The 22,879-nt window shown below is 43.6% G+C and overlaps 1 protein-coding gene across 1 annotated transcript in view; it reads left to right on the forward strand.

The window, feature by feature from the left end:
• taf2 (TAF2 RNA polymerase II, TATA box binding protein (TBP)-associated factor) overlaps positions 1–22,879 on the forward strand; it is a 35,641-nt gene that overhangs the window by 8,366 nt on the left and 4,396 nt on the right. Inside the window, exons 9-24 of the mRNA XM_085290533.1 lie at positions 2,412–2,511; positions 2,798–2,883; positions 2,992–3,127; positions 3,228–3,382; positions 3,609–3,723; positions 3,824–3,933; positions 5,290–5,355; positions 6,182–6,308; positions 7,397–7,522; positions 9,810–9,950; positions 10,840–10,950; positions 11,323–11,516; positions 11,801–11,940; positions 12,480–12,549; positions 13,349–13,458; positions 20,083–20,312. Of these exons, the coding sequence (XP_085146659.1) occupies positions 2,412–2,511; positions 2,798–2,883; positions 2,992–3,127; positions 3,228–3,382; positions 3,609–3,723; positions 3,824–3,933; positions 5,290–5,355; positions 6,182–6,308; positions 7,397–7,522; positions 9,810–9,950; positions 10,840–10,950; positions 11,323–11,516; positions 11,801–11,940; positions 12,480–12,549; positions 13,349–13,458; positions 20,083–20,312 (2,017 nt within the window). The remainder of the gene's footprint in view (positions 1–2,411; positions 2,512–2,797; positions 2,884–2,991; positions 3,128–3,227; positions 3,383–3,608; positions 3,724–3,823; positions 3,934–5,289; positions 5,356–6,181; positions 6,309–7,396; positions 7,523–9,809; positions 9,951–10,839; positions 10,951–11,322; positions 11,517–11,800; positions 11,941–12,479; positions 12,550–13,348; positions 13,459–20,082; positions 20,313–22,879) is intronic.

Raw genomic sequence — 22,879 nt, forward strand, 5'->3', positions numbered from 1 at the left:
TATATTTTTTTAGTAAGTATCCAAAACATACAAGTTTCATTGTATAATTTTTCAAGGGATCTTATACGTGTTTCCACTCTTGTATGCTTTTCATACAAGTTTCATACAAGACAGATAAAAACTTTATAAGATTTATATATATCTTTTCCATATGGGTTTACACTACATTCAGTCACACACACATTCACACACTGGTGATGGCAGCTACATTGTAGCCACAGCTGCCCTGGGGCGCACTGACAGAGGCGAGGCTGCCGGACACTGGCGCCACCGGGCCCTCTGACCACCACCAGTAGGCAACGGGTCTCGAACTGGCAATCTTCTGATTACAAGACGAACTGCCAACTCTAAAACCACGACCGCCCCATTTAATGTGGCGTTCTTGTATTTAGAAGGTGTAATGTTCATATATGCTGACCAATGAGTTCTCCAGAAAACAGTCAATCTGTAGGCTAGCAGTAAAAAGATCTATAGTTATTGAGAACGTCTACAATTCGAGCAGTTGTATATTTGTGTAAATGTTTATGTACCGAGATAGTCTGCGAACAACAAACCAAGACTAGCTGCCGACGTTTTCCTTACGGTTAGTATTGGTCAATGGCTTTAAACACCTCCTCTTTTATCTGAACATAGTTTTGGTTTCCCAAAAGCTAACTTGGAAAATATTGATGTGGAAAACCTTTACTTGGCCTGACTGGTGATGCTAGAATAAGCAGATCCAGGTAATGAAAAGGTATCCTGAATATGTGGAGCTTGCTTTTGGACGCTGTAAGAAAAGGCACTGAGAAGATGCACTACAAGTTCAGCTACAAACAGGCTGCGATTGGGCTCAAAGGCCAGAGAGTTGTGTAATGGAAAAGAAGCGTCAGTGTTGTTTGGAAGCGCTCTCACACAAACCGCTATGAACAGATCTCAGCAGTGCTTCCCTCGGCTCTCTGGGCTTTTAGAAACGTGTGGTAACAGTTAGTCCTCAGACCTCTTCTCGTAAGGCTGCCTGCTGATGAGAGATTTACAGCAGAACAAGGCTGTTCTGTCAGTACCAAGAGTCAGAAGTTGGGCCGGTCCTGGCCTGAACAACTGTATCCTCCAGCATGATGGATCGCTGCGCCGCTCGGCAGCTCTGCCAGTGCGGTCAGTGTCCGTGAGAGACTGAGGGATTCTGAGGGGCTTGATTATGTTAAGAGGCCCGTCAGAAAGGCCTCAACAGTCTCAGGTGCACCTTGTGCTGTGTCTACCCCTGTGTGTCCCTCCTTTACCCTACAGGCCATCTTCCATTCACCGTCCATACTTTGCCTTCTCCTCACTGACCTCCAAACACACATCAGATGTGGGGCCTTGATCTGCTTATGTTGTTGGGCTAGCTGGCTGCTGTTGTGTAAGGAAAAACCTCACAAAAAGTCAGATCTCTTTGATTTTAACAAAGCATGGCGGCCTGCTAGCAATTAATCAGAGCAGGGGGTTAACTGAGGGCTGTAATTGAGAACAGGCTAAGCTAAGCAGCCCATCAGACATACAAGGCACATGAAAGGTATTGGTTAAACTGGTTATGCATTTTGGAAAAACACGACCTTTTCTGATGTGTCGCTGCTCCGTGTGTGCACCGGATGATCCTCCTTAGACTTCCTGAGAAATGAAACTGTCTGTTGTGCTGTTTTTGGGACTCCTCTTGAAGAAAGGTGTCTTACAGCTATGAGGATGAAAGGAAGGTAATCCAAACTTAGGACTTGATTATCGCCCTGAGCATGACCCAACTTAAAAAGAAAATACTTAAGAAAACACACAGTGTACTGTTGACTCCAGGACATACAGCGATGAAGTCATCTGTGCCGTGTGTGCCAGGCTGGACTTAGCTCAGTGTCAAGCAGGGAAACCGCCGAGTCTCTCTTTCTTTTTTAACAAGCTAATAAATCCAAGCTGATAAATTAATGAGAGCAGTGTGTGGGGCCAGGTTCCATCCTTGAAGTGCCCTGATTGTAAAAGTTACTATTAAAATGTGAAGAAGCAACAAGTGTGGTCTTAAATGATTTATCATGCTTGGGCATGATGAAAGAGCGCATATCAGTGAGGGAGGAAGGATGGAAGAAGAGCCCTCACCCCCACAGGTCACGGCAGATGGCCGCCCCTCTCCCAGCCTGGTTAAAGGGAGTTTTTCCTTCCCACTTTGCCAAGTACTTGCTCACAGGGGGTCGTATGATTGCTGGGATTTTCTCTGTATTACTGTAAGGTCTGTGTCTTACAATACAAAGCGCTTTGAGGTGGCTGCAGCTGCAGTGATAAAACTGAATTGAATTGTCACTAATATCGTTGCTGTATCTAAATGCTGGAATTTCACTATGATTCATTCACAGTAACGTTGGAAGAAAGTTGGGATGTTTTGTGAGCTTAGAGCTGAGATGTTCTGTGTTCTGTAGGGCTGACGAGTGGGTGCTGAAAGGAATCTCAGGGTACATCTACGGTCTCTACCTGAAGAAGACCTTTGGAGTCAATGAGTATCGGCACTGGATCAAAGAGGTGAGCGCTTCATAAATCTTCCCCTGTAAAAGCTGCTTCCTCATCAGATAATACAGTTAAAGCTTCAGTCACATACTGAGTGTTTGATTTAACTGTGGTGCTGTACAGATACAAAACTGTAGAAATGTGCCTTACTATATCTAGAAAGTTTGATTACATTTTTAAACTTTGGTGGAACCTGATGGAACGTCAAACATGCTCAGATCGAATAATGTTGGTGTTGATAATAAATCTCATTATCATCTCTTTCTGATACAGAAAACATACCTTTTGTTTTTGCCCACAGGAGCTGGACAAGATTGTGGAGTATGAGCTGAAAATGGGAGGAGTCTTGTTGCACCCCACCTTCAGTGGAGGGAAAGAGAAAGACAAGTAAGATATTAGATTCTAAGACGTGTAAGCAGTGTTGTGTTTAGTCATAATCCTCCGAGTATAAATCCCAGATCATTTGTTGGATTTTGAACTTTCTTCTCTTCTTAGTCCAACTCCCCACCTTCACTTCTCCATTAAACACCCCCACACACTGTCTTGGGAGTATTACAAGATGTTCCAGTGTAAGGCACACCTGGTGATGAGGCTGATAGAAAACAGGATCAGCATGGAGTTCATGTTGCAGGTCAGCTGGGTCCTTTTGTGTGTGTGCCAGTATTTTCAGTTGGGCTTCATATTCAAACATGTTCTCTCTTTTAGCTCATTAACCTTTTGTTATTGTTTAGGTTTTCAACAAGCTCCTGAGTCTGGCCAGTACAGCCTCGTCTCAGAAGTACCAGAGTCACATGTGGAGCCAGATGCTTCTGTCCACTCATGCCTTCCTCAAATCCATCTCCAACGTCTCTGGCAAAGACATAGGCCCCCTCATCAAACAGTGGGTGTATCCTTTATCGCAATCAGATCTGTGTTTGCAGATGGAGGCAGGGATGGTGGAGGTTGCAGTGTTGGAAACAGTAAATAAGAAAGAAAATAACCAAATATGAAAGGCGTATAGCGGCATCATGTGAAACTGATTACAGTCAAATAAAAACATTCAAATATTGAGTCTTTATCCACTGGGTCTGACACCTCCTTGGAGGGTTTTAGTCTTAACCGTTCATATGCAGAGATCAGAGCAGTGTGGTGAAATTCTTCGGCAGTTTTGCCTTCAACAGAAAGAGGAACGTGCTGGAGCTGGAGATCCGTCAGGACTACACATCATCTGGAACTCAGAAATATGTGGTGAGTCTTACAGCCCTGTGCCTTGTCACTCTGTCAGGACCCAAGCAGGCTTAAATTGTCGGACTTTTTTTGCTACATTCTTTGCTCTGTTTCCTTGCAGGGTCCAATCAAGGTGACCGTACAAGAGCTGGACGGCTCCTTCAACCACATGCTGCAGATAGAAGAGAACAGCCTGAAACACGACATTCCCTGCCACTCAAAGAGCAGAAGGTACCGGACGCTGCGTCACTCTCCTCTGCCGGGCTTGTGTATTACAATGGGCACTTACATTATTGCTGTTATAGCGCCTGAAAATCATGCATTGCTAACACTGAGATGTGCTACAGTGCATCCAGAAAGTATTGCCAGTGCTTGATGCTACAAGCTTGGCACATGTTTCTCCTATTTTCTTTGCAAACCCTCCATCAGGTTTGATGGTGTACAGCCATTTTCAAATCTTTTGAGAAATGTGTAATCTATTTCAAGTCTGGACTCTGGTTGGGTGCCCCTCCTTGGTCATCTTGACTCAGTGTTTAGGGTAATTGTCCTGTTAGAACAGGGGTGGGCAACTCCAGGCCTCGAGGGCCGGTGTCCTGCAGGTTTTAGATACCTGGGTCAACACACCTGAATCAAATGATGAGTTCATTCCCAGGCCTCTGGAGAACTTCAACACATGTTGAGGAGGTCATTCAGCCCTTTGAATCAGCTGTGTTGGATCAAGGACACATCTAAAACCTGCAGGACACCGGCCCTCGAGGCCTGGAGTCATAAGATGAACCTTCACCCCAGTCTGAGAAGCAGAGCTCTCTGAAGGTTAATGATGTCTCCGTACATCACTGCATTCATCTTTACCTCGACCCTGACTAGTTTCCCAGTTCCTGCTGCCAAGAAGCATCGCCACAACGTGATGCTGGCACCACTGTAGGATCGTGATGAGCAAAGCCTGGTTTTGCTCGACATGACGCTCGACAATTTAATCTTTGTTTCATCAGACCAGAGAATTTTGTTTCTCGCGGTCTGAGAGTCCTTCGGGACTTTACTAAGGAGTGCCGTCTGTTTGGCCGCTCTGCCACATATGTCTGATTGGATAGTTAAATATTCAATGCTGCAGAAATGTTTCTGTGCCTTCTGTGGATTTCATGGCTTGCTTTGTGCTGTGTGCCTTTCCAAACCATGCTCAGCTGAATTTACCACAGTTGGGCTCCAGTCAGGTTGTAGAAGCTCTTGATCAGTAGAAACAGGACGCACCTGATCTCAGTTTTGAGTGTCACTGGAAAGGCTGTAAAATCTTATATGTGTTCAATTTTTGTTGTTTTATTTTTAATACATTTGCAAGAATTTAAACAAACTTTATTCACTTTGTAGACTTTTGAGGTCAAATTAAGGTGGAACAAGTGAAGCGTGTGGATACTTTTCAGATGCACCATTTGATGTTACTTAGAAGAAGGTTGTGGCTTCACTGTTTCCTCCTAATATATACGAATGTTTCCAGTCTTTGTTCTGATTCTTTGTTTCTCTCCTCAGCGAGAGCGTCTGTCATATCAGGCTGGGAGTGTTTGGTGTCACTGATGTGATTTCTGTTTGCAGAAACAAGAAAAAGAAGATCCCTCTGATGAATGGAGAGGAAGTTGACATGGATTTATCTGCAATGGAGTAAGACATTACTGCTGTGATGCATTGCTGCTATGTGACTAAGGCTGCGTTCACTCTGCAGGTCTTGATGCTCAATTCAGATTTTTTGATCAAATCAGATTTTTTTGTCTGCTCGTTCACACTACAAATAAAATGCGACAGCAAACGCGCTCTAGTGTGAACGCTCAAAGCGGCGCATGCACAAAAGAAGACGTCACACACAACACGCTCAGTTTAGACCCAGAGCAACAGTATGTGTGACTGATGGCCTTAATATAAAGACTTTACGTTTCCCAATTTTTGCTTTAAGTTATTCTGTTATTTACATAATGATGTAAATAACCTAATAATGATCCTTGTTGCTGTTTTAGAGGAGCGCTGCTTCAAAGGATAGTTTCTGTCAGAATCTGCAGATTATACAGGACAAAGAAAATGTTCACGTTTCTCCAACGTTGTCTTCCCAACAGTTTCACTGGATGGCCAGGAAGCGTTCACGTCGTCTTCTCCGGCGCTGATATTTGGCGTCTGTCTTGTGTCAGTGACGTAAAAGACGGATTCAATGCGACCTGACCATCAAACAGCAGCCGCTTTCTGAAACATCAGATATGTATCGCATTCAGCACCACATACGAAAGTGACCCAGATCAGATTTGAAAATATCAGATTTGTGCCGTTCACGCTGTCACCATGATCAGATAGATGGTCGCAGAGGGTCAAAAACATCGGATTTGATGCGCTTTCGCCTGCAGTGTGAACGCAGCCTTAGAGTATTGTCTTGCCAAGTTAATGCTTACATCTGTCTAACATATACGGTGCACGGTGTCCGTGCCTGTTCATTCCTCTGCAGTGCTGACTCTCCCCTCCTGTGGATCCGAATCGACCCGGACATGTCCATCCTGAGGAAGGTGGAGTTTGAGCAGGCTGACTTCATGTGGCAGTATCAGCTGCGCTATGAGAGGGATGTTGTTGCACAGGTGGGCTAACAGTAAGCATGCAGGGCTCCACACCGGCCTTAAAGAGCAGTCCCCTGTGTGTTAGATGAGCCTGTAGTTCTAATGAGTTGTCATTTCCACAATGATTTGATAAAGGAATCCCTTTATTTGCTTAAATCACAGCTCACTAATGTTCTGTGTCTTCATTCTGCTGCACAGTGATGCACATGTGCAGCTTTTTCCACTTCCACTATGACACCAGTGCATCGGAACATTATTGTATCACTGTGTCTAACAGGTAGCGAGTGCCCAGTGTTTAAGCATTCAGACTGTATCCATCAGTCTAAGGAAGAGACTGTGAGTAATTCTGTATATGTAACGTCAGACAAGACTTAAACATATTAAACGGTGTCAATGGGACCAGGATGCATCAGATTTAAAGAAAGTGTTTATTTGTCACAACGTTTGCTTGCACTCGTGTCCGTGTGTCGGAGAGAGTCTTCACTGCTCTGCTGTTATTTACAGCCACACTGCTTTCACTGTGAGTGTACAGATGAAATGAAAAACAACAATCAGATTCCTGATATTTTTCAAGTTCTCCAGTTCCTGTAGCATCAAGGCACCGTCCAGTCCTGACGGTTGGCGTGCTGTTTGCTCAGTAATTAATCTTCTCTCCATGCAACAGAGCTCAGCTTTCTGGTTTTTGTTTCATGCAGAAAGTCATTTGCATGTTGCTTTGTGGTAAAGAATGAGGCCTCTGATCCTTGCTTGCTGTCACGCGTCCTCTAGTCTGTAATGATGGTTTTGTTCCTGACTTCTCTGCCTGTGAATCCAACTCTGGCATAAATCACAACCGTCCCTGTGGAGAAATCTTTTTTGAGGCCACAGCCGGGATGCGGGTTGCAGGTGTCTTTTAGGAACTTGAAGTGTTTGGACAATCTTTCATTTAAATGTCGGTTTTATGGTTTAATTAAATGTGTTTTTTGCCATGTGTTCTGCTTAGTTATGCAGCTACAAAAACTGCAACGTTAGCATAGTTAAAGTTACTGTTCGTACTACTGCAAGTTTTTAGTAAATGTTCATCTTTTTCTTGTGTGTAAAGTCTGATTGAACAATGATCTCTCTGTTAGGAGGAGGCCATCTCAGCACTTGAAAAATTCCCAACTCCTGCCTCCAGGCTGGCTCTGACTGACATCCTCGAGCAGGAACAGTGTTTCTACAAAGTTCGCATGCAAGCGTGCTTCTGTTTGGCTAAGGTACGTGTCACTGTGTTGGTGTGTGATTCAGTAACAGCACAATGAAAAGGTTTTGAAGGCTTCAGCTTCTTCCACAATCTGTTGAATACAATATGTAAGCCACAACCATAGAGATGATGGCACTCCCAAACATCCATCCGTCTGTTAATTAGTCTTCCCTCATCTGTCAGCATCCACCTGAGCTCCACTGTCCAGTGAGATTAACCATCCGAGGGTTAAGTTAGCGCTGTTTGGTCCTGTCAGCGGCTCTGAGCAACGAGGTGCGCCCTTCTTACACTGTCTAAAATCAGATGGATGTGGGATCCAGCACGGCCACATTTTCTAACCCTTCGTGTTCGTGTGTTTGTGATTTCACCTGGAGTTTAAATCGTCAAAGTAACTTCAAACAGAACCACCTTAATAACTCCAGTTACAGAGTTGCTGATGTGCGGCGTTGGTTTTTTAATCTCACAACAAGTTGTGGATTCCTCATTTACGCTAAGGCCGAGTCTGCGAGCGCTGGGACACACGTGCTGTCAGCAGGGAGCGTCAAAGCGCCCTCTGGTGGACAAACCCTCCAGCATCAACACAACATGGTTGAATGGTGTTTCTCCTGACTCTTAATTATTTATCAGCCATCATAAATGCCAATATCGATGTTACCAAATGGCTAATGTGGGCTTACATATCAGTTTAGACTCCTTGAATCTGTTAGAGGTTACTATAAAGCTAGCTACGTCACCTCTTCACAACACTACAGAAGAGACGGGACACAAAGCAGTCACAGATTTATTCCTCTTGCCGCAGACTTGGTGAGAGGCCTGCTAAACCCAGCACAAGGAAGGAGCCAGGTTACACAACTACAGACTGAGGCAACACTAATGTATGCAACACTATGTGCCAGCAGTCATGACATCACTTTTGGTGGTCATCGGCATCAGCCAGAATAACAACGGCAAGCATAATTTGCCTGCAATGTTGTTAATATGGCAAAGCGATGTGGTCATGCTGAGTTCGGCTCCACATGTCACTGTTTGAAACGGCGCATTGCTAGCAGCAGACAGAAACTGGAGGGTGATATTCTGGGAGTAGTATAAAAGAAAACGTGTTAACAGGTGAGACAGTTTTAAGAATAAAGTTTTGGGCGGACTGAAGGATCCACATAGCAACGAACAGTTTCAGCCTGTAGCTTCACAGTGTGACTCTGCTTTTCTTTTTAATCAAAGATGACAAAAACAGGGGCCTTTCCTCTGTTTCTTCTGCATTTACGTCAGTGGTCACTTAGTATATTAGTACTAAAAAAATGTAACTGATTGTAACTATTACAAAAGAGCTGCAGCAGCAGTACAGGCCATCGCTTCCAAGCTAGCGAGGCCACCCACCACTTTAAATGTTGCTGCACTTCAGCTCAGTTGACTGAATAATTCTGTGGCTCCAGGAAATTCTCTGTTCTCTGGATTTGGTCTGTTCTAACTTTCACCCCACTGGATTTCCATCCTTCAGGTTCCACCTGAACCAATATTTTCACAGCATGAGTGGAGGATGAAATGGCAGCACTTCACTTCTTTCACTAGCTCGCTGCGTTTGGCCACAGTGCCCCCAGCAGACTCTGTGATAATGGCTTTTGGTATACACAAAGCTCACGCACACTCAGGCATCCACACTCACACTGACCACAGACTGCAGTATGGCAGGCTTTACATTCCTCTCTGGACTTGGCTGCATTGCGATTGGTCGGGATCAGTTGTGTGTTGTTGGTAGAAAATGTGGGAAGCACGCTTCGAACACAGTGATACAGTCCATGAATGCATCCCCACATCCGACAGCCCACCTCCCCCTTATCCAGCTAACCAAATGACAACATCCTGCATGAGTGACCCTTGCCCGCATTTTACCACATTAACATAAATTCCCCAATATCCTGTTGGAGCGTATAGACCAGTGGGGCCGCTGTTCATACCTGTGGAAACCACACGAGCTGTTCGTGTGTGCATTTGCTGTTGACTTTGTAGCTCAGCTCTCACCACACGAAGTGCAACAGACAGACAAAGCATTGTTATACAAGCGAGAACATTCTTCACTTGTCATTCGTGTTTCTCAAATTCCTGCTGTAGCTATTATACTTCGCCGTACATTCTTCATTCCCTGCACTCTGCTGGAATCTGAAATGTTTCGCTTTTCTCTTTGTTGTTTTACTGTGACGGCAGCAGACAGAGGGGAGCTGATGGATGCAGTTCTGCACAATCAGGCGTTTAAAAGTGTAATAAAGTAACTTGTGGTTTGTTTTGTTACGCTGTGACTCTTACAGATAGCCAACGCCATGGTGAGCACATGGCAGGGTCCACCAGCTATGAAGTCCCTGTTCACCAGAATGTTCTGCTGCAAGAGCTGCCCAAACATCGTCAAGACCAACAACTTCATCAACTTCCAGAGCTACTTCCTCCAAAAGGTACAGCCAAGAAGCAGAGCTAAATGGTCCGATTAAAAAGCTTGAAGCTTATTCTTACGATAAGTGCTGTCACATCATGAGGTTTTAATCGTTAACACATAAATAACTGCTCTGAACAAATAGTCTTTATCTCGAGCACAGCGTTAGTGACTTGCAGGCTATGAATTCACAGTCAGCTGTGTAAAAGAGTGTCAGCTAACTGGCAAATCTAATGTAGGCATCCTGTTTAATCCACTTTAGCCTTCTCACATTTGCTTTCATCTGTAAGCTGCTTTGTAACCCACCTCAACCCCAGCTTCACATGAGTACGGGTAAGCCGGTGTGCCAAAATCAGAGCCACACCACCAAATACGAATGACTGCAGGTGGAAGAAACAGCCTTCTTTGGATTTTAGTGGTCATGTGGTCAGTCGTAATGACTTAATTAGATACTTTGTGAAGAATAAAATAATAAGAAGAAGATAAATTTATTGCATTGAAGATGAAAACATGAATATGTTCTCTGTCCTGTAGACTTTGTAAATAAAATATGCACAAATAATGGTGTGTGTGTGTGTGTGTGTGTGTGTGCGTGTGTGTGTGTGTGTGTGTGTGTGTGTGTGTGTGTGTGTGTGCGCGCGCGTGTGTGTGTGTACCAGGTGTGGAACGTCTCTCCAGCAGATTTAGGTGATGGTGAATGAAGGCCTGACTGTCATGAACAGTTTCCATATCAATACCTTCATCATCCATAGTGTTGAACTACAACAGAGCAGAACTTAATTAGAAATATCATATATTTTGTGAGCCGCTATAAAGAGGAGCCGTTTCTTAACATGTAACTCCAGATTTCAGTAGAACAGCCCATCGAGTATAAAGCTATCATGACGCCTGTTTTGTGTTTCTCATGCCAGACGATGCCGGTTGCCATGGCGTTACTCCGAGATGGGCAGAACATCTGTCCCAAAGACGTCCTCAACTTTATACTCGATCTGATCAAGTATAACGACAACAGGAAAAACAAGGTAAATCCAGTCATAGTGATGTGTTTACTCTTTGTTTGCATTGTCAGCTGCTGACTGGTCGAGTGAGTGGGCATAAAGAGGAGCTGAGTCTGGTACATCTGTTGTGTCTGCTGTGAGATGACCATTTTGGGATTTTCATGACGAGCCAAATGTAATAACTAACTGCTGACTGATATCGACATATGAACAGATAAAGAGGTCGGTGTTTTTGTCAAAGATTCATCTAGAAAAAAAAGATAAGGAACAAAACTGTAGACAGATGATTAGCAGCTACGTTTGAATTTGATTTAATCACACGCGACTCTCACAAACCCCTCCAAACCAAACATTCTTCATCATTCTCCTTTTTCCCATCCTTTCACTCCTCTCCAGTTTTCCGATAACTACTACCGAGCAGATCTGATCGAGGCCCTTACCAACTCCCTGACTCCCGCCATGAGCATCAACAATGAAGTGCGCACGGTGGACAATTTAAATGCTGATGTCCGTCTCATCTTGGAGGAGATCACACGATTCCTAAATATGGAGAAGTTGCTGCCAAGCTTCCGAAACACCATCACTATCAGGTACCACGCCGAGTGTGTCCTTGTGTTTCAGCGCTACAACAGAAAGTTGTTAGTGAAATATACAAAACGCAGCTTTTTAGCCCTCTGCAAAAAGAACAAGATCGTGTGGGGATGTCAGAAAGTCCATATTCATCTTTACATGCCTGAATAGTTCTCATGTGTCTGACACAAAGCAGTCCAACGTCAGTGTAACAAAAGAAAAGAGCGTTTTGTGTTACTTAGATACAGAGAAGCTTGCATCCTCTCTGTTAACTTGTCACACTCCTTCTCTCTGTCGTCTCTAGCTGTCTGAGAGCGATCCGTCAGCTTCAGAAGAACGGCCACATACCAAGTGACCCGTCGCTCTTTAAGTCCTACGCTCAGTACGGACACTTTGTCGACCTTCGCATCGCTGCACTGGAAGCTCTGGTGGACTACACTAGAGGTAGGAGGAATAATACACGTTTGCTGGGGGGCAACCCATCATTTGGCAGCATCAGTATGATACCTGTGGTCCCCTGTCAGCATTTCTACTGAGGCTGTAAGAATGACCGGGGTTTCTTCACATCTTAATCAAACAGAGCAATAACACGGCTGATTGGTGCAGATCAGCCTGCTTCTCTCTGACGTATTTGTTGGTGGATCGTCTGCTAGTTTAAGGTTTTCTCTCTAATATTGCAGGACTGTTTTTGTGAATTGGTGCTATATGAATAAACTGTTCCTCTATAACACCATTGTTCACAGTGAAACACAAAATGACTTCAGTGTTCATTTAAGACATGTTTGGAAAATGTTAGTGATCCATAACCTTTGAGGAGTGCAAATATGGACGTTACCTTTATGTTTAATGCACCAAAGGACAAGAACGTAATGTAGAGGCATGGTAAAGGACACACTATTAAGTAATGCAAATTTGAATGTTGTTGTTGACACAGCCTGAGCACAGATATGATTCCTGTGTGATTTTGAGTGTTTGTGCTGCAGTGGAGCGGAGTTCAGCGGAGCTGCAGTGGCTGCTCAGCATGGCTCAGAATGACCCAGTTCACTATGTCAGGTCAGACATCACACACCCTCACCTTAAAATGTTTGAAACAAATTCACACTCTTTGAGTGTTTGTTGTTGCGTTTCTTTATATGATGAGAGATTGAGTCAGTGTTGATAGTGAAGCAGCTGCTGCGCCTGACGTGATAATAAAGTCAGGGTATCTGTGGCTGTGAAAAAAGCCTTTAAAATTCCTTCTACTTAAAGGTCTCATATCATAAAAATGCCTTTTCTGGATTTTGAGATTTTTATCAACTTTGTGCTATAAATAAAAATCTGAGGTTGTAGTTCCTTTAGCCCCTGGACAACAACAACAACAACAACAACAACAACAAAGCCAGTCAGAATTTTCTCTGCTTCTTGTGGGAACAGAGTGACTGTAAAGTTTTTGTTTAGAGCAAAACTGTGAATTCACACATCACAAGTGAGGAAGACACTTTTTGCTCATTTTGTTTAGAGCTATACGTTGTTATCATTATGTGTTACTATAATGAGTGTAGCATATGTATGCATATATGTCTGTGTGTATCATGTCTCTTCCATAACTAGTGGGTTAAGGCTGAAACTTTGCCATTAATAATGATGCTTTTAATACAGACTTAATATATCCCTAAATTCTGTTGATTTCACGATCATCATCCCTCTGTGAATACAATCTTAAGTTCTTCCTCTACATTTGTTTTATGTGTCCCATTCAGCGTAGTGTACTCCTAAACGTAACTTACAGCAGGCACGTTTCAGGAATTTTGGGAATGAGCACGAGTACCTGATATGTAGAATTATTAAATCTGTTTCTGTTCTTGACCTACAGACATAAGATCCTGGGTATGCTCTGTAAGAATCCACCATTCACCAAGACAACAGACTCGGCTCTGTGTAACGAAGCGCTGGTCGACCAGCTGTGGAAGTTCATGAACTCTGGTAAGAAACACAGGAGACAAACATTGCTAGTGGCCCCCTGCTGTGCAGGCCTCTGCTGTGCCCAAACTTCAGGGTTTTAGTTCATGGCTCTTTATTGAATCCAAATGCAGTCTCTTGTTGTAAGTTTAAATTTTAGCTGTTTGTTCTTGAGTGCAGTGTTTCAGGGCAAATTTCAACTCCTGAATGAACCGATTAGAGTTTAATGATACAAGTATCTAATATGATGAAGTGATAAAATGTAGGGCTGGGCGATATGGCCTAAAATCCACATCGCGGTATAATTTGAAGCATGTGCTGTAACGATATATATCGCGATATATTCTTTTCTTCTGTATAACATATTTTCCACACTATAAAGACTTAAAATCCTTTAATTTTCTCAAAAATCGAGAGTGCCCCTTATGTATGAATTCTGGTTGTGCTTACTGACCTCGAACCGATTTGGGCAGAAATCTGTTAAAAAATGTTTTAGTACAACTTTGGTAAGCCGCACTGCTTGATGGATCGTCAGAGCATTACGGCTGCCGTAGTGAGGAGCTTCGCGGAGTAATCTGGGTCCAAAACTCCGTCAGCTTCAGGTCCCAAAGTCAAAGGAACATTGAGAGTTAAAAACGGTCTAAATTCTTTCATCTTTAATAAAATCATCAGCGTTGCTGCTTTACCAGGTGTAACAATTAAGTTTAACATCCATGAAAACAGAATTTATTAAATTTAACGGAGTTAGAAGTTAACAGGAAGTTAGCTCGCTAGTTTCCACCTAAACATGACCTACCATGTTCTGAGAGATTTTTGAAACTAATTCAAACGTACAGCTCTGCTATCACTTCCAACATAAATGAAGACAGAAACTAAACAGCAGTGACGTTTGCAGGTTACTGAAGTTGGACTACCTGGTATATAATGTTGTGCTACGTGATTGCTAGCGACACAGCTATGTTAGCATAACATTAGCACAGTGAAGCTGGAGGATGAACGCCAACTTTTTTCCACTCGATAAAAGTTAACGTGAGGGATTCTGGTGGTCAGGGACAAATGCAATCGCATAGCAGGATGCTATACACGGGGCAAACTTCAGTCAGGAGAACAACTGAGATTATTCATCCACAATACGAGGTTAGTTATTAATATACTGCAACAACATGGGAACAGAGCAGCTGCGAGAGAATTCAGCATTAATGAATCAATGTTACGGAAGTGGAGGAAGCGCAGGTTTTGGCTTTCCCCATATTTCAAAAGTGCTTCATCTCTTTGCTGTGACTGTCGCCCGCCATAATTTGCAGATGATAATGGTTGTAGCCGCTGCGATGCTTTCGACCAAAACAGGCGCAGCTTGATGACATCATCAACATACGCGATAATAATAATAATAATAATAATAATGGATTGGATTTATATAGCGCTTTTCAAGGCACCCAAAGCGCTTTACAATACCACTATTCATTCACTCTCACATTCACACACTGGTGGAGGCAGCTACAGTTGTAGCCACAGCTGCCCTGGGGCAGACTGACAGAAGCGAGGCTGCCATTTCGCGCCATCGGCCCCTCTGGCCAACACCAACACAGCGATAGAGCGATATAGTCAAAATCTCTATCGTTGGCCAAATTTATATCGTTTCTATTGCCCACCCGTAATCAAATGTAAAGTGATGACATTATAGTGTCTCTCTTTGCTCTGACAAGAAGAAGCTCAGCTAAAACACTTCTCTGTCCATCATTGTCCGACACGGTTCCTCAGTAGAACAATAGTACAATACTACACACTTTTTCATACACTGAATTGTAACACACTCTACAGTGGTCATCTTGAAACTGTGATTGTACAGACTCCTCTTTTCTCTGCTGCCTGGATGAAGACGTGTAAAGTAGGGCTGGGTATCGTCCCTGATTTCTAGAATCAATTCGATTTGAATCTGGGAAATTTTGCCTCAGACAGTCAGAAATATTATAACTCAGATCAGCACATTTACATCTTTTTGTATCTATAAAAAGGAAGCTGACACTTTCCAGACTTTATCAAAGGTGTGAGCGTCACAGCAGAGGCCTTTGTGTCAAAGCAGCTGAAGATAAAACAGAAACACATGAAGGAGATTTTCCTGTTCTGGGATTTTATAAAAGTATTCTGCAGTCGATCAAAAACGAAAGAAAACCATTAATCAACAATGAACATCACCTCTGACGTTACAGCGGTTTGATTAGAGACACGGCGTTTTACATTTTGTATAATTTTAAAAAGTTTAAATTTGTTCAGAAGCCTGTTGAACGGCAGAAATTAGGTTTTCTTAGTAAAAGGAAAAAACAGCGGCCGACAGCCTGTAAACAACGTAGACTTGTGCGTAACAAGCAAGCGAATTTTATCCTGGTGGAAGCAAAACAGCAAAAGTCAGAGTGAATCCATGACGATGTTTATGTGAAGCTTAGTTTGGATCAATGTTGTTTGGAGAGAGATAAACTAACAGCTTCTGAATCAGCGCAAAAAGGGCGTGAACACAAAGCTCGACCCGCCGACACATCAGAGTCAGCGAGCTTTCAGCCCCGACCGTGTCCGTGGCGTCGGTGAGAAAGTCACAGCTCACTGATTCTGATCCGTCGGCGGGTCGAGCTTTGTGTTCACGTCTCTGTGCAGAGTCCGTGCTCCTGCTCTCATTTACTGTCTTAAATGTTTGGTGGTTGTTGATATTTTGTGAGGTTTCACCTGAGATTCTGGTGTTTCAGGAAAAATAAATTCATATTAAAAAAATCAGGATTTTAATGAATCGATATCACGTTATCCAAGCGAGACTCGATTTTAATCGATAAATCGATCATCAAAACCCAGCCCTAGTGTAAAGCATCAGAAGTAAAATCTGCACGTTGATACACTCTAGGTGCGATGACACAAATGGATGAACAATTTTGTCTAGCTCAGAGGACGAGAATATAGCTCACGATTTAGAAATATTCCTCAAATTAAAGAAATGGGAACTTGGTATAGTTTTATATATGAGTCAAAGTTCAGAGCCTATCCAGCTCATCATGTGACTCAAACGCCACATAAACCTGAATGTCATCAGCATAGAAATAATAAGAAATGCCAAAAAAAAGAATGATACCGGCTAAAGGAAGCATGTGAACAGAAAATAACAACCAGGATTACGCCTTGTGGAACTCCATGTGTAAAAGGAGAAATCGCTTCCTCCAACAGAGGACGTCCTTCAGATAAACAGGAGGAAAACCAGTGAAGTGCCGAGTCAGAGATACCAACAATGGGTACAAACCAATTACCTGCAACAGATGCCATTAAAAATCATTGTAGAGCTTTGAAACAGCAGTCAGGTCTCTGACAAGCATGATGAGAGTTTCATTTAGTCTAACCGGAGAGAACCAGAGAAGAACCTTAAGTCCGTAACCTGATTCTCACCATGACGGAGAAATAAATAGCTACTCTGTGACATCACACAGAAAAAATGGCATGAAACTTTAGAGCAGACTAACAAGGAGCACTTGCACATAAGCACAACTCTTATTTGAACACATGTTTAATGTGAACCTGTTTTACTGGAACGGTATACGTGTGACAGAAAGAAAGCACAATAGCTGCTGGAGTAGGCACACAGCTTCCAGACTGAACACAGGACCCGATCCTGTCTCGTGACAGCCTCACACTGCCGTCAGTCTCGCTCTGTGGCTGCACAGCTGTCTCCTCAGGTTCACAGCAGTGTGTCTGATTAATGAGCTTTAAGTTTTGGTCTGCTGCCGTACGGCTTTTGTTCCTCGGGAACAAATTACAACGTAGCTTTTCCTTCTCCTCTCACGATGTGGGCTCTACCCATGAACCACAGGCAGGGCAAATTACACTGATGGCGAGGTCAGCTAATGCTCACTCAGTTGTTCTTGCAAGAACTGCGCCCACAGCTAATATACACTGTATGTACCAGAACCAAGAACATGTTTTCTTCACAGCATGCTGTCTTTAATTTCTCTGGGACACAATTCCAGGAAAGTCACTTGAGCTAAAAAGTTTCCTCTCTGTACACGGAGCCACGGCCAGCAGAGGCTTGGAAGTTTAAGTTGAAAGAAATTATTGTATTTGGACTGAAGAACTTAAAAAGCACCAGACTTTTACCACTTCTCTTCTGGTCGTTACATCTGCACTGAGGAGACCTGCTCTCTGAATGGTTTCAAAACCCAGACTCTCTGTATTGTGTTGTTCTCAGCATGCCCCACCAAGGCCCCTTCACATGCTGCCTTTAACCCCCTCAGTGAGCATGCAGGAGGACGCGGGGTTCTTTCAGAAAAGTCGTTTACTGGTCCATTTACAGTGTTTTCCAAATGTTTGAAGGCCTTCTCATTGAGTTTGTTTATTATTGTTGGCAGGAGGCTGTGAAGTGCAACCATCAACTGACTTATTTCTATCAAGCATAATAACTGCAGCTTATAATCATCTCATCACCACAACAACATGAAGCTGCGATAAATAACTTCCACGTGTCTGACTGGACAGACTTCTGTCAGACTCCTAAACCAAGCAGCTGTTGCTCAGCTCTCATACAGGATACTGACTGTAATCCTCTACAGCAGATCACAGCAAAAGACTTGGTTCTGTCTTTGTGCTTTCAAACTGGTAATGCAACACTTGAGTCTCTCAGTCAGCTGGTTTCCAGAAAATGAGAAAACCTTCAGCTTTTGCCAGTTTGCATGAATCAGCACTAAAGTAAAGTGGCATTAAACTGCAGATGCATATTCTCTGCTCCAGAATGACCTTGAGCCTTGGTTTAATTCCTTCTACACACCTTTAGCTCCACACAGGTGTCTGCAGATCTGACACCCTGAATGATACAGCCACACGGACATCCTGTTGAGAACCGAGGGGGAAAAATAATCCTTCAGTTCAACCTTTTTTTGTGATTTGTGTGTCCACTACAGAGAGAATAAGTGAATAGGCGGAGTTTCATGAGGTTCTCTCGAGAGCGGTGTGGCTCTGCAACTCAGTGTGGCTGTAGTAAACCATCAGTTTCAGTATGGATAAATCTTTCTGTTTATTATGAATGATTTATTTAAAACAAATATTCAGTGTATTCAGTGTGAGAGGAAGTTAAGTAAAGAAAATATAGGATTTTCCAGTGGGATGACACAAATGTCATACAGAGAGGAAGCTGAAGATGATGCAAATCATCAGCTTCAGGGTCTCCAAACATGCTGCTGTGCATGATGATCAGAGGTTTGTCCAGAATTATCTTTGCAAACTTGCTCTGTGCCACCACGTTGTCTTTAGAGACAAGAGGTTTTCTCCTGGCAACCCTTCCAAACATATTAGCATGTGGCCGCTCATTACCATCCTGCTTCCTGCTTCCATTGGATTGCATTAGACTTTGTGTAGTTAGCTGTCCTTCTGACTTTGCTGTGTAGTTGTTGTTAGCTGCCAGTCGCAGCAGATGGCCCCGCCCCTCCCTGAGCCTGGTTCTGTCGGAGGTTTCTTCCTGTTAAAAGGGAGTTTTTCCTTCCCACTGTCACCAAAGTGCTGCTCATAGGAGGTCATATGATTGTTGGGTTTTTCTCTGTATGTATTATTGTAGGGTCGACCTTACAGTATAGAACACCATGAGGTGACTGTGATTGGGCGCTGTATGAATAACATTGTTTTTCTGTGTTTTAGTGCTAGCTGCCATCTTTTGATGTCTTCAGAAGAAGCTAACTGTACAAATTTAAACCAAACAATATTGGCAACTGTGAGAGTTAAAAGGTCTTCATGGATGTGATTTCTGTAGGTCCTTTGACTAGTTATGGTCTACATCTTGGTGCAGCGCTTATATACAAACCCAAACCTCTGCTTTCTATTGTGTCCTCAGTTTTCATTATTTCTTTCTCTTCCAGGGGGTCCTGTCTTTCAGCCAAAGGTTTAGTCTGCCAAACAAAATACACTCCATGTCAGAAGCCAATTACAAGTATATGTTCACAGTTTCATGTTCTTCTGGGCTTTTATTCCAACATGTTATTAAATTTATAGATTTACAAGTTTGAGGCATGGACATAAATATTAATGATCATTGTTTCCTGACGATGTCTGTTTGCCGTTCTGGTTAGTGTGAGCGGCTGCCAGTTGAAACCCGAGCTGCCCGGCTTGTGGTAACCTTAAATACCATGTTCTGATAGCGTGTTGGTCATTTTATAATCCTTTTTCTCCATAGCCCCCCGTGTGTTAAACCAGCACGCTCACACAGGATGGTGTTTCACTGACTGAAGGTCAGGGAACACAAACTAAGAGGACGTTCTGCTGCTGTTAGTCGTTTTTTCAATCATCTTCTAAAACCACAGGCCAGCCTCTGGCCTTTGGTTTGCTGGCTTCAGCAAGATTTGGAGTTTACTTCATGCCAAATCCAAACTACTCAAATGACTCACATAATGAGACATTCAGGCTTGCTGTCACTGAGAGCCTATTATCTGTATTTAGTAGTGTTGGGATTGTCTCTCCGGGGATGTCAAATAAAGCGTGTGGTCGAGCAGTATGCAGGATTAAATGCGGGCATGTACTCGTTGAAAAAAACGTAACATGCTTGTAGATTTCCAAACGACTGCACTCAAAGCTGCCGTGTTAGAGAGTACGACAGCAGGCTCAGGAGATGTAATATATCCTCTTCTTTCTCAGGTACGTCCCATGACTGGCGGCTGCGCTGCGATGCTGTCAATCTCTACTACATGTTGTTTGGTCTGACTCGGCCCTCGTGCCTTCCGCTGCCAGAACTGGGCCTGGTACTCAACCTGAAGGAGAAGAAAGCAGTACTTAATCCCACCATCAAGCCTGAGCTGGGAGTCGGTGCTGTTATGGACACGCCTGCCAGCATAGGCATCCACGGTGTGGGCATGAGCTATGCAACAGTAAGTGTTGGGCAGTCACTTCATTGCCAATGTTGTTGTTTTTAAAAGCAAAACTCCACCCGTCCACGCCGTCATGGTGCGAAAGGCGATGCAGACTCTGGACAGGTTGTAGCCTATCATAGGGCTGACAGACAACCACAGTCAAGTCACCAGTTAGCCTAGCATCCATGTCTTTGGACTGTGGGTGGAAGCTGGAGTGTCTGGTGAGAACCCACACAGGAACCAGAGAACATGCAAACTCCACACAGGAAGGCCTCGGCTGGCCAGTGGAGTCAAACCCAGGATTCTAGCTGCTACACAGCTACCAAGAAGCTAACAGGAAGTAAAAACCATCAAGTATTTCACCTCGAAAGCTGGATCCTCACTCCCCACTTTATTATGTACATCGGTTCAACTGCTTGTTAATGCAGATATCCAACCTGGTCGTCTGTGAACACAGAACACGTCACAGCTTGAAGCAGATGGGCGATAGCAGCAAAGGACACACTGGCTGCTAAGAACAGCAAACTGAGACTGGATTGTGTTTTTAGCCGAAATCCTCAGTATGACATGAAGGCTGGAGCCACCAGGGCGTCTCCACAAGCTGCCTTTACCCCCACTCAGTGAGCATGCAGGAGGACTGTGGGTTCTTGTACTTTCAGGGATCTCAGGAAAAGTAGTTTACTGGTCCATATACGGTGTTTTCCAGATCATATTTAAAGACTTCGTTGCTGCTTATTCAGAGTTTGTTTATTATTCCATGTTGGCAGGAGGCTGTGAAGACCTATTTCTATCAAGCATAATAACTGCAGTTTATAATCCTCTCATCACCACAACGACATGAAACCGATCACTTTTGGTCTGGTTGATAAAAGACGGCGATAAATAACTTCCCACTTCCACGTGTCTGACTGGACAGTTTTCTGTCAGACCCCTAAACCAAGCAGCTGTTGCTCAGCGCTCATACCGTTTGATCACTGACTGTAATCCTCTACAGCAGATCCCCGATGAACTGGAGGAATGTTGCTTGGTTTGAGTTTCTGCTTTGACAGTTAGATAGTAGGATCAGAAAACATGGATCCATCCTGCTTTATAACCACGGTACAGGCACTTTCTTCTCCCGTAGTACCAGCTGAGCATCGTTTCAACACCCAAGCGTACTCGAGTATTGTTGCTGACCATGTCCAAATCCTTTATGCCCACACTGTCTTTATGTACCATGTTCTGACAGCTGTTTCCAGCAGGATAACACACAGCGTGACAAACCTCGGGTCACTGCACACTGGTGTCTTAAGGATGAGAGTGAGTGAATATTCTGAAGCATGGCTCCCAAACAGACGACGAGGCGTCCAAAGACCAACCTGAGAACTTAAGTTGAACTTGGAGCGGAGTAAATGTTGGCGGTTTAAGTGTCTCCAGCAGCCTTACGACGGTGTGATGAGTTATCGTGTCGGGTTTCACTCGTTTTTAACTCCAGCGGTGATGTCAGCAACTAACTGCTCGGCGGTCGTTTCTTTTCCTTCAGTCGTTTTTGATTTACGTGTGCCACACTGAAACGTTCACACGGCGCACACGTAGAAGCTGCCTCATAAAAGCGGTATTATTTTTGGTTGGACCCTGTGTAATTATGGCTACTACAGCATAATGCTGCCAGCAGTATTTGGCTGTACCCCATCGTCACTGCGTCAGCCAGAATCACCAAACAGAACAGCCTTCTGCTTGTTTGTCCATGATCAAAATCTCTGCGGCGGTTGATTGAACCACTCCATTACACACGCTAACTGCAGCGCACACTCAGAAGTCTGCAGGTTCTCAAAGATATGATTGAAACCATGTAAAGTGTGTCATGACTCTGTTTAACATGAAGTGCCCAGAATTTTAGGACTCGGTCCTCTTCACTGCCCTTAACCCCAGTTTTTCTACCAACACGTTGGCCCCACACCTTAAAATGACCGTTGGAAAAGCGAGTATGGCGAAACGTGCACATGTTACATTTTTTTTAAAATATTTTTATTGAGAGACAAGTGTACAGTAGTTTACAATGACAACACAATCTGTTCCCCTCACATATTTTTTAGTTTTTCTTACATGAACAGACACAATAACACACACACACAGGCACATCTACACACACGCTTAAGTAAACAAACAAAACAAAACCTAATAAGAAACCCAAAACAAACACAAACCCCAAAAGGGGGGAAAAAAAAAAAAAGGGGGGGGGGGGGAAGAGACATGATATTAATCAGCTGGTAGAGCGTTTAATGACTTGCAATAGTCCACGAAGGGCCCCCAGATAGAATAAAATTCTCTGTATTTGCCCTTCGCCACAAGGCCTATCTTTTGCAATTTAAGAGATGACATCACATCTCTAAACCAAAAAGAAACTGAAGGTGGCTTTGAAGATTTCCAAAGGAGTAAGATGCAACGTCTAGCCAAAAGTGATGTAAAGGCTAATATTTTGAAGTGTGTAGGGTCGGTTAGACCAGTGTTGACTGGAAGCCCAAAAACAGCTAGAAAAGGGTCCATGCAGATTTGGGTCCCAAGAGCTTTGGAAAGAATAACTGAATACTGACTCAAGAAGCCAT

Source organism: Mchenga conophoros, linkage group LG11 (genome assembly GCF_057382185.1).
Source record: "Mchenga conophoros isolate Kocher_MC1m ecotype Shallow Benthic linkage group LG11, M_conophoros_male_GT1.1, whole genome shotgun sequence".
In the NCBI taxonomy this organism is placed as follows: Eukaryota; Metazoa; Chordata; class Actinopteri; order Cichliformes; family Cichlidae; genus Mchenga; species Mchenga conophoros.